A 15,534-nucleotide genomic window follows, 5' to 3' on the forward strand; every position below is an offset into this window, starting at 1 on the left:
ATAATATTTTACCATTATTAAACTAAGCATTATTACTTATCGACTTGGTAACAAAAACTATGACATTCTTATTTGCTCTCAGTACAGGATAAATGGGTTTGAGCACCAGGCAGGTGCAGTTGTATCCACTGACCATGTGGGGGCGGTAGACGCCGCTGTTCTGGGAGCTGCTGCGCATCTGTTCATTCAGGTTGAGCAATCGATCCTCCAGCTGCAGTTCCAACTCCTGCAGCTCCTGTCTAACTGCATTGCGCAGCGTCTGCAGATGGTCTGCCTCCTGCCTGAAACATCACAAAAACATCAACAAAAGTGATGACAATTTCCACACATAATACAGGACCAAAGCCCTTTATATAAAAACATAGCAAGAATAAAAACTCGAATCAAAAGATTTTCATTTTTTACTAATTTAATCTGAATTACTCATGAAAAAAGATTATTAAAAAAATGTACTTGAGAAATTTCTCACTGAAAACATGATACGAATAAAAGTTTGGGATGACATGCTGGGAAAGTAAACCAAACTGTTCTTTGAAGCAATTTCTAGTAGTAAGTGTTGTCTTCTATCTAGACTAGGAACATCTCAGTTCTTCACCTCTCATCTGGACTGAGATGCTGGTAGACCACAGACTGTTGTCTCATAAGAGCCAATTCCAGATCCATCATCTGAGTCCGGAACACGTTCAGACTCCTGCGACGCATCTGGAGCTCCTGCAGGACGGGAAGTCAACAGAGACAAAAATAAAAGTTCATGACTGCACAATGAACTGTTATCATTTCATAAGAAGCTTCTAATAATGCACGTCATGTGTATGAAAAATGAACAAGCATGTGACTCCTTCCAATGATGTACCTCATAAAGAGGTTGGACGGATCGCGGCATACTGATCCTGTCTACGGGTGTGTCCCCTCCGTGCACGGATGAGCTCTGCCAAAGAAACCACAGATCTGTTATGACCGTCAGTATGATTCACACAGGATAAGCGTGTCTAAACTGAGCCCAGGATAATACAGCACGCTGATTCAGCTAAATATTTGCATTCAGGGAGGGAGAAACCGGAACACACTTCCTTGTTTGTGCAGGGATAGAAATGACTCTGGACTAAAAGGCAGGAGAGTTATTACAGGTCAGATAAAGGAATAGTTGAGCCAAACATTTTTATTGAGTTATTATGTATTAACCCTCAGGGTGTTTTAAGGTCCAGTGTGTAATTTTTGGAGGATATTTTGACAGAAATGCAATATAATATTTAGAACTATGTGTTCAGAGGTGTATAAAAAAAACGTACATAATGCAGCGTTATGTTTTTTTACCTTAGAATGAGCTATTTCTATTTACACACACAGCGGGTCCCCTTACACAGATTTCACCATTTTGTTTCTACAGTAGCCCTAAACGGACAAACTGCTCTACAGAACACATATCATAAATACGTCCTCTCTTTCGGCAAAGTGAAAACATCTTAGTCTTGAGTCCTTCGCCGTAGTGCTTCAAAGGGGGGTTGGAGTGAGCCATTGGTTGCAATTCGCAAAGCCACCACTAGAGGCCACTTGATTTCATACATTGGACCTTTAAAACCTGAATATGCCTGTATGTGCGACACAAAATCGTTCAAGGCTTCAGTGGTGTTCTGTCTGGAAGTCAATGTTTTTCCAAATATCTTTTGTGTTCTTTAGCAGAAAGTCATACAGGTTTAGAACGCCATGATGGTGAGTAAATGATGGAAGATTTTTCATTTTTGGGTGAATTATATCTTCAATACTGCCGGTGTAACTAGGTTTGGTTAAGTCACAAATAGGGCTGGGTGTCCTAACCAAAACCTTAAATCACTGTATGAGTCAGTTTATAACTGTGATGTTATCACAATTAAGCTTTTCCATATTATGAGGATTCATAGTTAATGCCTATTATTTGGTAATGCAGCAAAAGGTATTTTATTGTCTCTTATGAAACTAAAATGGTTTAACTACCCATGCTAACTACCTGCGCTTCTGATAAAATGCAAGATGTTAAGCATAACATTTTTGTCATAAAAGGGGCTATACAAATGCGGCAAAAATATGTTTACTTCACTTTTGCTGTTATTATTTTCCTTAGTCTTTCTTTTGTTGTAACTGGTTATATTCAATTTTAAAGTGTAGACGTTTGATATCAATGGCCGAAGAGCATTATAGACCACTCAAACTGAAAACAGTCATATCACCCCAACCAAAAATGTGATTATAATCATATAAAGTCGTAGATTAATCATTTAAAGCATAATGAATGTCATGGCAATTCTTACCTGGTTGAGGTTCTGCATTGTGCCACGGATATCATGCAGGACCCTCCTGAGCTGCATCTCAGTGCTGCCCACCGCAGGGGCGGGTGCAGGTGGGGTCTGATAAGAGTTAGGGTAATATGAATGGAAGGGAGGGGTGCCAGGGGGATAGGGAGAATTGTTATAGCCGTTCGGGAAGTAGGGAGGTTGATAAGGGTCGAGTAAGGAGGCGTAGGGAGCGCTCTGAGGATAGTTATGTGGGGAATGGAAGGAAGCTGATGGGTTGTAGTAAGGATGAGCAACATGCATTTTGTGCTGGGGTGTAAATGGCGACCCCTGTGGTGGAGTAAAGACATTGCTCTGAAGTGTTTGAGGACCATTTAAGTTCGGTCGATAAGGCATGGGACTTTGATGGGGAATATTAGTGAGGCTGGTGGGGTAAGAAGAGTTGTGGGTCATTCTGAGGTGCGGTGAGTAGAGGGACCCATGGGGAGGAGGTGGGTGGGCGGGGCCTGTTAAGTGTTGTAGATTTGGTACACTGCATGTGCTCCAGCATGGTCCGTCCCCTAGGGGTCTCGGGGGCCAGTCGGCAGGGACGCTATAAAGGGAACTAGATGAGCGAGTCAGATGTCGGGGTAGGTTGAGAGGGTGTGGTGTTGCTCCATAGCCAAACCCAGACAAGTCGCCCCCTGCTGGAGCCGAATGAAAAGGCGCAGAATGACAGTCGACGCGATCGATGTCTTCGTCTTCTTCGATGATAGAATCCACCTCTTCCCGGTCTCCGTGCATCCCGTCCTCATAGTGGTACGTGTAGGAGGGTGGCGTACAGCGCTTGACAGACCCTCTACCGAGCTGAATGCGCAAAGAGGTGACCACACGAGAGGGGCTTTGTGGAGAGGTTGGAAGAGAGCTGGATCTCTTTAGAGGATTTCTATCCAGGTTTTCTGTGTCGGTAAACAAGTCCCTATCCCTTACCCACACTCTGCCGGGACGTTCTTCGCAAAGAGATGAAGACCTCTGCTGGGTCACGTGGAGGGCGAATCGTCTTCGGTGTGTCAGGTGATCCGAAGCATTGTGAGGTGAAGTTGAAGATTCTGGACCACAAGAGTTCAAACGAGGGTTTTCAGAACACTCGAGTTTGTTTGTTTTTGGATCCATTTCCAAACCAGACTTGTTTCCTTGCTCAGCTTCAGAGGCACAGACTCCATTCGAGACGGATTCTGATGTAGGGTCTACAATCAGGCCAGAACCCACGTCCCAAGAGTCCTTGGTGGGTTCCCGCGCTGCGGTAAAACCGGAGTCAGCTGTGTATTGTCTGACAGAGTTTTGTTTGAGAGAAAGGAGAGCAACGTTTATACAACTGTTAGGACTGGGAATTTCTAAGCTCAGGAACTCTTCCTGGTTGTCTCCATCCTGGCTTGAACTGCCTTTGGTAGGCTGAAGATGACCATTCTCAAAAATGGGATATTCCAAAGCGATCGGTGTGGTGGGATCTCCAACATGTGATGTCACTGTAGTTTCACTGTCACAGCTGTCAGAACTTTCCTGCACCTGATGACAGTACAAGAGAGATGTTTCACTTTAATATCTAATAGGATTTTTCTTTTTTTAAAGTTCAACATTTGAAAAAAAGAAAATTTCTTGGTTTCACTTTCTATTGCGAGCCATTTTCATTTCGTCATAGGTCGTCATGTATTTTTGAACCCTTGTATGGCCTTCTTGGTTTTGTTACTCAGCCAATGTTTAAAGGACCAATGGACCCAGCATACAACCATAAAAAATCATAGTTATAAAAAATAAAATGTATTTAATAATTTAAATCACATTATTGACAAAAGGTGCTATATTTGTTTTAGGAAAAAAATGTATAATATGGCAGATTTTTTATATTTAAAATGGATCCAAAGTCAAAGGTTAAAGATCTGTTCGAAAAAGTCTGACACATGTGTTTTATGTTCCGCGACGTGAGAAAAAATGTGATCACAACATTTACATTTAGTCATCTAGCAGACGCTTTTATCCAAAGCGACTTATAAATGAGGTAAACAATGGAAGCAATTGGAACAACATAAGGAAAGCATAAGTGCAATAAAACTGGTCTCATATAGTCTACCGCAGTATAAAGAGCTTAGTATTGTTCTGGGTTTTTTGAAAGATTCTTGAAGAATCAGTTGTAGAATTCCAAAACATTTTGCTTAATTCCAGTTAAGCTCCTGTTTTTTTATATTCACACGCTTTGAAGAGCCTAGATGATTAAAAAAACACACACCTTTAGATGAGTGCCTGAACCATCTGTGGATGGGTCCTCTGCGAACCCACTGCTATCAGACTGCTGGCTAGTGGTCCTTAATAACCGTTCTGTAAGAAACCAACACACGTTCTGTATCAATCGAGTCAAATTGAAGAGACTACACAATGTAGATTAATATAAATCATGTTCATTGTAGCTGATATCACATTATTAAGGTTAAATTATGCAATTTATTTATTATAAAAAATAATTTTTTTTAAAGTAAACTCCTTTTTTTTATTGCAGGTGTAATGTATGCATAAATTCATTTTGAAGTGGGACTACTTTTATTTGACTGATTCGAGTGGATGTTGCTCCACATAAACAGACTGTATCCGGTATCCATGTGCCTTAATGACAGAGAAGTGGGAAAACACACATCATGTCGAAGTCTTGTGTCTATATTTTTCTAACAGCGCATATTTTATTGCCTCGTGTTCTTGTTTTTCCACTGAAAATGCCTTATTATAAAATATGCTGTCAATACACTGAATCTGGAACATTCCAGAGGCTATGAATGGTGAATGTTTACAGAATTGCCCCACAAGAGGGCAGACTTCACCATGACGCAACAAAGTCCTCTGGAGAATCCTGGGGCAGGGCTTTAAGACCAGCGAGATAAAACACCCACAGCTATGCTGACTGTTTGAAGTAGAAATGTGTTCTTCTTTGTTCCTAGTTTCTGTTTTGTTTTAGGGAAGGTCTTCCTTATTCGATCATGCTTTTATTCTAGAGGGGGAACATGCTTCGAGTGCCAGAATATATAAAAACTCAATTTAAAGGGTTTGTTTAAGTTCTGGGCCACTATTGACTACCAGACTATAATAGTCAATAGTGTCCCAGAACCATTCGGATACAAAGATTCGAACGATTCGAAGTAAATGGCAGAATTCTCTTTTTTGTACTAAACCTTTAAGTACTGGCACCTACGGACTTGCATTTTTTAATCTCCATGTAGCACCATTAGCTACAAATCTTTTCTGCTCAACTGAAAGTCAACTACACCCTAAATGACTTGTGGGTGAGTAATCTGATAAAGAATCATAATGTTTTAGCGAAATATCCCTTTAAGAGGTACTTTTAAAAAGATGAATAGTTGTTTGAAGATCTTAATTCAGGATCTCAGCGTTCTGATGGGATTATTATTGACAGCCAGACTCACCGCTGCCGGGTCTGGACATTCCTCCAGGTACAGGCAGAGCTTCATCCTCATTACTTTGTAACTGTGGAAATCAGACACATAGACACATTCATTCTGTAAGCAAACTCTCACATAAATCACAGGAGTGACAACCGCATTCTTGAACCGAATTGACTTCTGAAAAAAAGTGGTTGTCACTTTAAAAACATATTAGTGTCTCTTTGGCCTTATTGAACAGAACAGAGAAAACATAAACTTTTTATAAGGTCTTATGCATTGACATTAGTTAATAAACGAACTATAAATTGTTCAAGCAATTATTCATCTTTTCTAATGTAATACGTTTGATTTTGAAATTACCATTAAGAATAAAAAATGATGTAAAAGTATTGATCCTTGTTAGTTCACGTTATTGAATGTAGTTCATTTATGTAAACAAATAGAAAACTATAATCTCAAGCACATCCTCTAGGCGCTCCATGTTCCAGCGTTCACTTATTTTTAGCTTTACATGTCACGACCCTCTGCTGAATTTACAACAAAGAACAAAAAAAAACATTCGAGAGAAAGTTTTTGAGAGCAGCTCAGAGATGACCGCAGCGTGTGAACCGGACGAGGGAAAGCTCGGGAGGCTTGTTGCGGTGAGTACACTTTAAAGTGAGCTAGAATGATCCCTACCTCCTCCATTTCAAAAGAGTCTCGGGGCTGACTGAGCAGGTGGGCCATGTGCGGGTTGGGCAGCAGGTTGGGCGGATCTTTGTCTGGGGTGGAAGTGATGTTTTTCTGGTGTCCTTGCTCTTCATGCTCCGTCTCTTTTGAGAGGTCACTCTCATCATTTGCCCGGCTGATGCTTACCAGGACCGGAGAATCTGGCATGTCTTTGTCCAGAACTGGAATATCAGTAGAATGCGAGTGGTCACCGTTCATTAAAGGTCCAATGTTGTCTCCATTAAAGGAAGCTTCCGTCGTACCTTGCTGGGCCTCCTCGGTCACAGTAGCCAGAGAAGAATCTTTTCTTCTGAAGGTTTTCTGCAGGGGTTTCTGCTCCGCATCCATTAGCTTGTCTCGTAAACTCGGGTCTTCAACGTCCGATGCTGAAAGTGGTTTAGCGTCTGCTTCAGCAGAAGGAGCCAACAAGTTTTGTTTCGTAATGGTCCGCTTCAGGATCTTGACTGCATTTAGAGCCGAGTTGTTTCTTTTTAGCGTAGAAGGTGATTTGGTCTCTATGTCACAGCTGCCGATTTTTTCCGTGGGTCTTCCGGACACCTGGGAGTAGATCTCGGTGAACACGTTCGCCACGGTGGCCAAAACTTCAGTCTGGCGGAAACGACCTGCGGAAGGAGTAGAGCATTAGTTATTCTTACAAACAGCTCAATACAAGCTTGTTTAAATGATTTTTTTAAATAAGCCTAACCTCAGGCGTCTAATGAAAAGTGTAAATCAGAAAAACACAGAACAGTTTACATGGTTCTTATCTTCTTATACACGTTTAAATATGTTAAAGGGATATATTACCCTAAAAATTTTGATATTTACCCTCATGTTGTTCAAAACCTGTAAATGACTGACTGTAATAGTCAGTGGAATACAAAAAATATTAATTTTTGAGAAATATCAATATCATACAATGGAAGTCAATGGGGGCCAAAGGTGTTTGGTTACTAACATTCTTCAAAATATCTTCTTTTGTTTTCTAGAGACCAAAGAAAGTCATACAGGTTTGAAATGACAAGATTCTAAGTAAAGTAAATAATGAAAGCATTTTCATTTTTGGGTGAACTATTTGAACAACAAAGAAGCAAACCAATCACATTTATTGAAAGGATATATGCCATGAACACGCTTCAAAAACAAACAGCACAAAAGGTTTAAAATAATTAGACAATGGATAGACAATAAAAAATAAACTCACTTGCCCAGTAAACTGCAGATTATCAAGTCATGCAATGTTAACAAATGTTAAAAATACAAAGCAATGCATAATCCTGCAAAAAGCTCTCCAAAGCGTGTCAACTTTTGTGCGACTGGACGGTTCATACCAGCAGTAAATACGTCTTTGTTATGACTGACAAAGAGGAAAAAGTATTTGACAATTCTTCATGCATGTAACGGAATGATAACAAGTGATAACAAGCAAGTGATGCATGTTGCTGCGAAATCAATAGTCTTCATTTATCTATTGCAATGCAGCCAGCCGTCTGAGTCAGCGCTCAGGAACGACTCGCAGGATATGCGCCAGAAACAGAAAAGAGGAACAGAGAGCATGCTTTTCTGTGAAAGAGGCACATGCATATCATATTCAGGATCACAGCCCCCACAGAGGAGCATGTGGGGAGGAAGAGACACGTGTTATGTAACAAAAGTCAACAAGACAAGGGAAAACTAGTTTACAGAATGCCTCGCGGCAATGTAGACGACGCTTAAAGAGTTAAATACAACTCTTGGTCAACATGCCCGTTCGGCAATGTATGCATTGAAATTCACTGCATTTTCAGTGTACAGTACTTAGAGCCTAACAGACCTGTGGCCGTCATTGATTTGTAAATATGAAGTGCTTTATTGATTGTAATTTACTTTAATTACAGACAGATCACTCGAATGAGTATTTGTAAAACGTATTTACTTTAAAATGTTTACTCGTTTGAGTTTAATTGAAGCTGCAATTATTGTTTGCCTCAATATCGCCATCTCTGTTTGAAAGCTAACATTGCAGAATACTTTATATACAAATATTTTCGTCAAATGGCATCAAACTTACATTAACTGCAACATTGTATTTAAAGTCATTATTATAAGTATAAGTGTGCTTGCTCAGTATTAGATTTTTGTACATTTTTAACAACAACAGAAAACGACGGATCATAGCTTTAAAGAAAAGAAGAAATATTTGAGACACTAGATGCACAAAGTAAAAATTCAAAAACAAAATTTAAAACAAATTAACTTTTATTTCTCTCGTGAAAACCCTATCTGACCTAATGTTGCTCTACAGCCAAATGGATCCTCAAAGTCTTCATAGAGCTCTCTTAGCACTTAGGAACAAAATATCCCTAATTCATTGTTAAACAAGCCAGCAGAAGACCCACAGCCGCATACTAAAAAGCAAGCAACAAAGCGTACGCTTACGGTCTTACAAAACAGTTCTCGGTACAGACCTCACACGTCCTTTCCCGGGTTCTTCCTGTTTAGCTGCTTTGTTTTGCCTCTATGCGAATTATGCAAATGTGAGCCAACACACAAGTTGGCACAGAGCTGGCACACATGGCGAACCCCCATGTGAGCGCATAGCAGAATCAGCTCTTCTGAGCCACGGCCTGCTTGTCAACTTCTCTCGCCTTCAGTCTCATTTCTGTGCCTCGCGGTGGACAATGGCCGCGTTGTGCTCGTATTCTATCGAGCGGAGACTGAATGTCCTTGACGCTAAGAGTTGGAAGCTCTGTGAGTAACCAGGAATTTAAGGACGAATGCAAAGTTTTGGATTTTCATTTTAAAATGTGCTCTTTAACATAAACATACTTTATGTCTAGACTCTGCAACTTAGCAAATCGCCTTGCTGGTTTGCTTTGGCAACGTTCAAACAAGCGGTAGGCTACTAAGAGGCACATCCTAAATGATTTACACACCTGCAGTCATCAACCATTCTCTCCATTTATTTCTTATTAGTTTAAACTCTTTTTGAACCTGCACGGACACAGAAGTATGAGCCAGCGGGGTGATACTATCACATGTCTGGAATGGTGTTGACAGAGCGTTTGACATACTTGTCAGGGCGTAGTTCGGGTTCTCTAGCTCCATGCGTTGCATCTGGGCTCCCAGGTAAACTTTGATGTCGATACCCTTGGCACCGGACGCAGAATTGAAGAAACGAGAGGGGATTTTTGAGGCAATGTCTGGCTCCTCACGTCCGAAACCGAGGTTGTAAAGAACTTCTTCTGGATCTTCCTCATACAGGTCCAGCAATTCTGAAACACTTCAGGGGAACAAACATCTATGAACAAACATCTGCATCAACTTCTACAGCCACCAAATGTTTGCCTAAGCGTTGCGTCACTGCAAACAGATATCTTTAAACAATTCCAACTTGATACTTTAGTGCTAAACTACTCAAATTTAACTATGATTAAAGTATTTCCACACCAAAGCACTTGAGGCACCTGGACTGTATTTACACAACATCACGCAAAGTGATGTTTGCAAAATAAACCCAGACAGGGTACAGCTTTTAAGATACTGACTTAAATGTTCACAGACTTATTTAAAGTGACAACACCAACAGATTCAACAAAAAACGTGTCGTCTGGTCAAATACATTTTATTTCAAATATAACGCCCCAAAAACAACAATATATTTGATTTTTTTACCAAACCTATATTTAATTCAGGTGGCTAATTCGTATGAATTCATACGGTCTTATTTGTACATTTTAGCCCAATTTACTTTAGCGCCATTGACGTTGGGTTTAGGAGTGGGGTTAGGGGATGGACTTCTCAAAAGCCATTTAATAATCTGAGAAATTGACCAATGGATGCTCATGGAAAGCTTCTAGTGTGAATGTTGTAACTAGTGAATAAGGGCACTGAACCAAAAACTGATAATGAAACCACAAAATAGTGTGAACAGAAGGGTAAAATGAGCAACAACCTCCTTATCTGTTGAGCTGTAGCGGCTGCACAAGCTTGCAGATTTCACATGTGCTAATATCTTCAATACATGAGAGATGTAAAGTACCTGGACACCGTGGTGCTGCTTTTTGCTGAGCCTGTGGAGTTCATGCTTCGGCCCTTCTGCTTAAACTGGCTCCTTCTGGCCTTGGCTGGCAGTTCATAGCTGAGGATAAAGAACAGATTTAGCTGTGGACAGACCAAAACTGTAGGATATGGGAATATTTTGGAGTATCTACTTACCCATTGGCCTCTGGTTGTGCGCTGCTGTTCGTGGCTGTGGAGGGAAAAACACAAAGAGTGTGAGTTAAGCATGTTGGATCCCTCCCTCATTTGACACCGAATTCCACTGAAAGTATTCACCTGTTGAGTCCTGACAAAACATCTAACAGAACAAAAGTCTTGGCCACTGAACATTAATAAGCTGCTGAATCCAAATTTTTCTTGTTTTTCAGAAAAGAAATCTAAATTACATAAACTTGTTTTCAAATGATTTATTTCATTCTTCTTACAGCGTTCACTATTTTTCCTTTTATGTGTGCAAGGCAGGGATGTAACAATATTATCGATTCCGAGTTATCGCAATAGCAAAATTGTCTCGATATTATCTTGGTCACATGACTGTACGAAACGATAGGTTACATAGAGACTAAAAAAAAAGTTTAACAAAAATAAAGTTAAGAAAAATAGTAGATGTTACCTTTGTCAAGGTCCATCTGGTGCAATTATTTTATTTTATAAAAGGAATTTTTAGGTCATTTGACCGATTTCATAATATAACAGTTATGAATAGAGGATAAAGAAAAGAGAATGCTTGCAGCACGTTTCAAAGTCATCCTTTTCATTCTAAATATTACATGAAATACGTTACCGTAGACTTTTCTTATAAAACGATTTAAAAAAACATTATTCATTTTGCAGTTAAAACTATTGATTGAAGAAATGTAAAATTATCTTTCGAAGTACAGGAATTCTTTCCCAAGGAGCAAGTTGACGTCACGACAGCGTTGATATCCGAAAGCAATTTCGCCAAACGTCATTCACTCCTGAATCCCAATTGTGGAACATTTCCACTCATCACTTAGCACACATTGACGGAATTATAAGCACCGACATCCAAACCCGCCAACTTGTCGTGCTATAAATCACATTAGACACCAGGTTTTAGTTCACTATGGATAACAGGGAATAGACTAGAGACTTTCTAGCCTGAAGCGCTCCACGCATTTCAGGCGAGCGAGGTGCACTCGTTCTTTAGCCTCAGGTCAAAATAACTCAAGCACAAATTTCCACCGAGAAATAAAATTCCCACAACTGGTATGGCCTGATTCCTGTTATGCAGTCAGTAGGAGTTTATAGGGGTTGAGCCAATCAGAGGAACTTGTCTTGACTCGCCTTGATGCATAAAAACACGATGAAGAAAGCTGTCCGACAACTACAACACAAGAGTTTGTGAAGAAAGTTGCCGGGTCATTGGTGGTTTAAACTAGTCATTGTAAAAATGAAAAAAAAAACGACTATATTATAAAATAAAGGATTCAGGTGGACACGCACAAGCTAACAAATCCAAAAAGCCTTTGCAAGCATTTTTAAAACGTTATTAATGTTGATTTTTCATTGCTGCTTTATCAAGGTTAACTATGAAGAAAGTAGTTTGAAGTTACTTAACCAAATCAAATAATCAGCATTATTCAGGCTTAAATATTATCTGAGCACAAATACCTGTAAGCAAATATCTGACAGCTGTTACGGTGAAGACCTGGTGTAGCTAAAACTGTGTTGCAAATGCATTTCAATTGTCAAAGCGCATTTTGTATCCCACTTCAATAAAGCTTAGCCAGCTCACCATGCGTCCAGAGAAGTGCTTTGATGTGCCAAGACAAATATTTTAACCCGAGTATCACATGCGTCTGTGTGCTGCTTTGCATTTGTGTGCGAGCTCAAGACGGCACGTAATTCAAGAGAAAATAAACGACGCAAAAAACACTATAGTCTTTAAAGAACAAAATAAACATATGACAAAATTTACGTAAGCCGGTTGGCAGTCATTCTTGTTTGAGTTGACAGTTCATTAACCTTTATGTGGAGTACTCTGAATACTTTGGCGCAGTCGTCACAAAGAAGCAAACTTGAGAGTAATTTCGTTTAATAGAGAGAGAGAGAGAGAGAGAGAGAGAGAGAGAGAGAGAGAGAGAGAGAGAGAGAGAGAGAGAGAGAGAGAGAGAGAGAGAGACATACCCTCGGCTCCCAGGGAGAGGTCATCTTCAAAACTGCAGCCATTCTTTAACAGTCCTGGAAAGTCCAGAGAAAATCTTTCAGATAACAGTTTGCACTGAGCCATCGTGATAAACAGGTGATCATTTCCCATTTTCCTCTCCATAAAGTCACTTGTAGACGCATGCGACAATCCAAGCAGCCCGACTGAGCCTGACTGAGGCAATTGCTTGCACGCAACTCGAAGGTTAAAGGTAAATATTTACACACTTTGCTGCAATACCCTGTGAAGTTATTCCAAAGACTGCCGATCCAGTTTCTAATGACTAGCGGCATAACTAAAATGCATATTCATGCTCTTGGCTTTGGTCCTGTTTAGTATCAAGCTCTGTGAAAACGTTGATCTAATCGGACCACCACTTGTTTTTGTCTAGTTTGTGTGTGGGGGTCTGTTATTGGCCGCGCGAGTGTATAAGTGTGTGTGAGGGAATGTACATGTGTCCTGTACAGCTGTGCAGTGCGAGAGATCTTGCTCCAAAGTTCACAAGGAGTGGTGGAGAGAAGAATCATCCTGAAGTTGAGTAACTATATACAGTAAAAACTATCCCAGACTAGTGCAGTTAAAGGAACAGTACTCACGCAAATGACTTTTGTCAGCATTTACTCACCCACATACTGTTTCAAAACCATATGCTATTTTTGTATATTTCTAAAGAATTGTTAGCTTAGGGTTAGCTTGTCATTCAACAACACTTGCATCATAATACTTAGTTCGAATATGAAGGCATTGGTTTCAAAACTATCTCATGTGATTTTTTGGCATTTGGCCGAGTCTTTTATCCAAAGCGACTGTTTCAAGGAAATTCGTTTTTGTGTTCTCTGGGAATCAAACCCACAACCTTTGCATTTCTAAAGCAATGTGTCACCAGTTGCGCTATGTTAACATATGAAAACATGGTTGTTGATGACAAAACAATACTAGCCAAATACAATTCTAATTCATCAGTCAAAGTACAGCAAAAGCTGTGTGACAATTCCTTAAAACAACAAAAAATGGTATTAAAATTCAATTCAACTTTCAATTCAACTTTATTTATATAGCGCTTTCCACAATTTGCATTGTTCCAAAGCAGCTTTACAATCCACAAAAAAGGGTAAAACATGCTACATGGTGTTTTATATAGTAAATTAAATTATTCTAGTAAATAATATCTAATGTCAGCATCTCCTGGTGGTTTATTTAGCATATTTTGCATTAAGTGAATGCTTGGCTGAAAAGATGTCTGCAATATGTCTCTGAAACAATTCCTGTCAGATGACATCTAGAAGATGTATATAAAACTGCACTTTCTAAGACGTTTATCAGACATTTTTAGGCAGTAGATGTTTTCGAGATCACCAGCAGACAATTTACAAAGTACCTGTGCTATCAGGGTTTAATCTCAAATATGAACTTTATGTATAAAGCTCCTCTAGACATACATAAACACATTTTGGCCTGAGGAACATGAACTTACCTTTGGACGGACTGCTGCTCCGTTCATCCAAAGACGACCCAAGTGGAGTCCTGTTGACAGATGAAAACATTACGTCCTTTTACAAAAATACTCAAGGAAAACACAGACCTCACCATGTCCCTTAGTTCTGTGAACCTGTTAAAGATATCACACGGAATTTGCACAAAACACAAATGCACTCCAATGTGCCCTTTCTTTTATGGTCTCAACACTTCTTTCATCGAGAAACCTGGTAACTCGAATGCCGTGAGAAATAAACACACCGTGAAACGACGATCGCTAAGAGTAGCTTGCACATGCATGCATTACAAAACGGCAGAAGAACCGACACCAAGGTCTTTACCCTCCGGATATCCAGCAAACTCGACAGTGAGACACTTACATTTCCTGTAAGTTTAAAGGAGGATATCTGTTCAGTGTGTGTATTTAATGATAATGAGCAGGAATTGGGAATTTGGACAAAAGTGACACGAGGTTTTTTTTATTGACCTAGCATGTGGCGCGCGATACTCAAACACTACATCTGTCGCGCATCACGAGTTCAGTCGGGAATTTATGATGGAATCTGATAAGGCAAATGTCTCAGATTTAGATCACCCATGAAGTAAAATTTTGTCAATATTTATTTGCACTAATAATATTCTGTATGCTGTTTTTATTTGGAGCACAAACGGAGGAATTCTGATGTATATACACATCGCTATACATCAATAAGAAATTGTGCTCATTGAGTCACAAACAAAAACAAACTTATGTCAATATTTGTGGCTACTCCTGTAGCTCTATTGGTAGAGCATTATGTTAGCGTCGCAAAGGCTGATGTTTCCATCCTGCTTTGGATAAAATCATCTGGCATAAAAAAGGTAAAGATGTAAATTTACTTTACATTTATTTTGTGTGTTTTATTTATCTTCGTGTACAATCTGTAGCGTCAAAGCTAAAATGATTCAGACACCAGATATAATTTTCATATTTTTTTACCAGCGGGTGCAGGACGCTGTAGTTCATGTACTTTAAGCGAGGATAGCAAAATAAAGTAAACGTTGACATATCGTACCCCAAAATTCTTCATACAATGGACTACCAGTAAAATGGATACAAATTTGAGAACAAATTTTTCAGACACTTTGACCTGACCATGTTTTGCTTAAGTGTTTTTTCTTTAATTGCCAATGCGACCTTTATACACAAACATAATTGGTATGATCTAATTTTGTACTTTGATTTAACAGCTGACAGCCATTTAATTGATTACATACCTTTCTATCAAAGTTATCTTACATTATCAAGATGAGTTCTTTCTAAACTATTGCGAATAAACTGAATCTGCCATGAAATTATGTGCTGAGAAAAGATAAATGTTTTTAATGAGTTTAATGAGTAAATGAGTTACTTGCACTTCACGATATTGTACTCCTTTAAGCCAATTTAGCAATAGTCTGCTCAAAC

General features: G+C 39.5%; 1 protein-coding gene across 1 annotated transcript in view; it reads right to left on the bottom strand.

Moving 5' to 3' along the window:
- Window positions 1-15,534, bottom strand: part of itprid2 (ITPR interacting domain containing 2) — a 31,898-nt gene that overhangs the window by 3,693 nt on the left and 12,671 nt on the right. The window contains exons 4-15 of the mRNA XM_079464686.1: window positions 14,086-14,135; window positions 12,593-12,646; window positions 10,598-10,631; window positions 10,422-10,520; window positions 9,454-9,662; window positions 6,371-7,023; window positions 5,714-5,774; window positions 4,531-4,619; window positions 2,286-3,812; window positions 854-928; window positions 596-711; window positions 134-281 (exon numbers count right to left, since the gene is read on the bottom strand). Coding sequence (XP_079320812.1) covers window positions 134-281; window positions 596-711; window positions 854-928; window positions 2,286-3,812; window positions 4,531-4,619; window positions 5,714-5,774; window positions 6,371-7,023; window positions 9,454-9,662; window positions 10,422-10,520; window positions 10,598-10,631; window positions 12,593-12,646; window positions 14,086-14,135 — 3,115 coding nt within the window. The remainder of the gene's footprint in view (window positions 1-133; window positions 282-595; window positions 712-853; window positions 929-2,285; window positions 3,813-4,530; window positions 4,620-5,713; window positions 5,775-6,370; window positions 7,024-9,453; window positions 9,663-10,421; window positions 10,521-10,597; window positions 10,632-12,592; window positions 12,647-14,085; window positions 14,136-15,534) is intronic.

The sequence above is a fragment of the Barbatula barbatula genome (genome assembly GCF_947034865.1).
Source record: "Barbatula barbatula genome assembly, chromosome: 9".
In the NCBI taxonomy this organism is placed as follows: domain Eukaryota; kingdom Metazoa; phylum Chordata; class Actinopteri; order Cypriniformes; family Nemacheilidae; genus Barbatula; species Barbatula barbatula.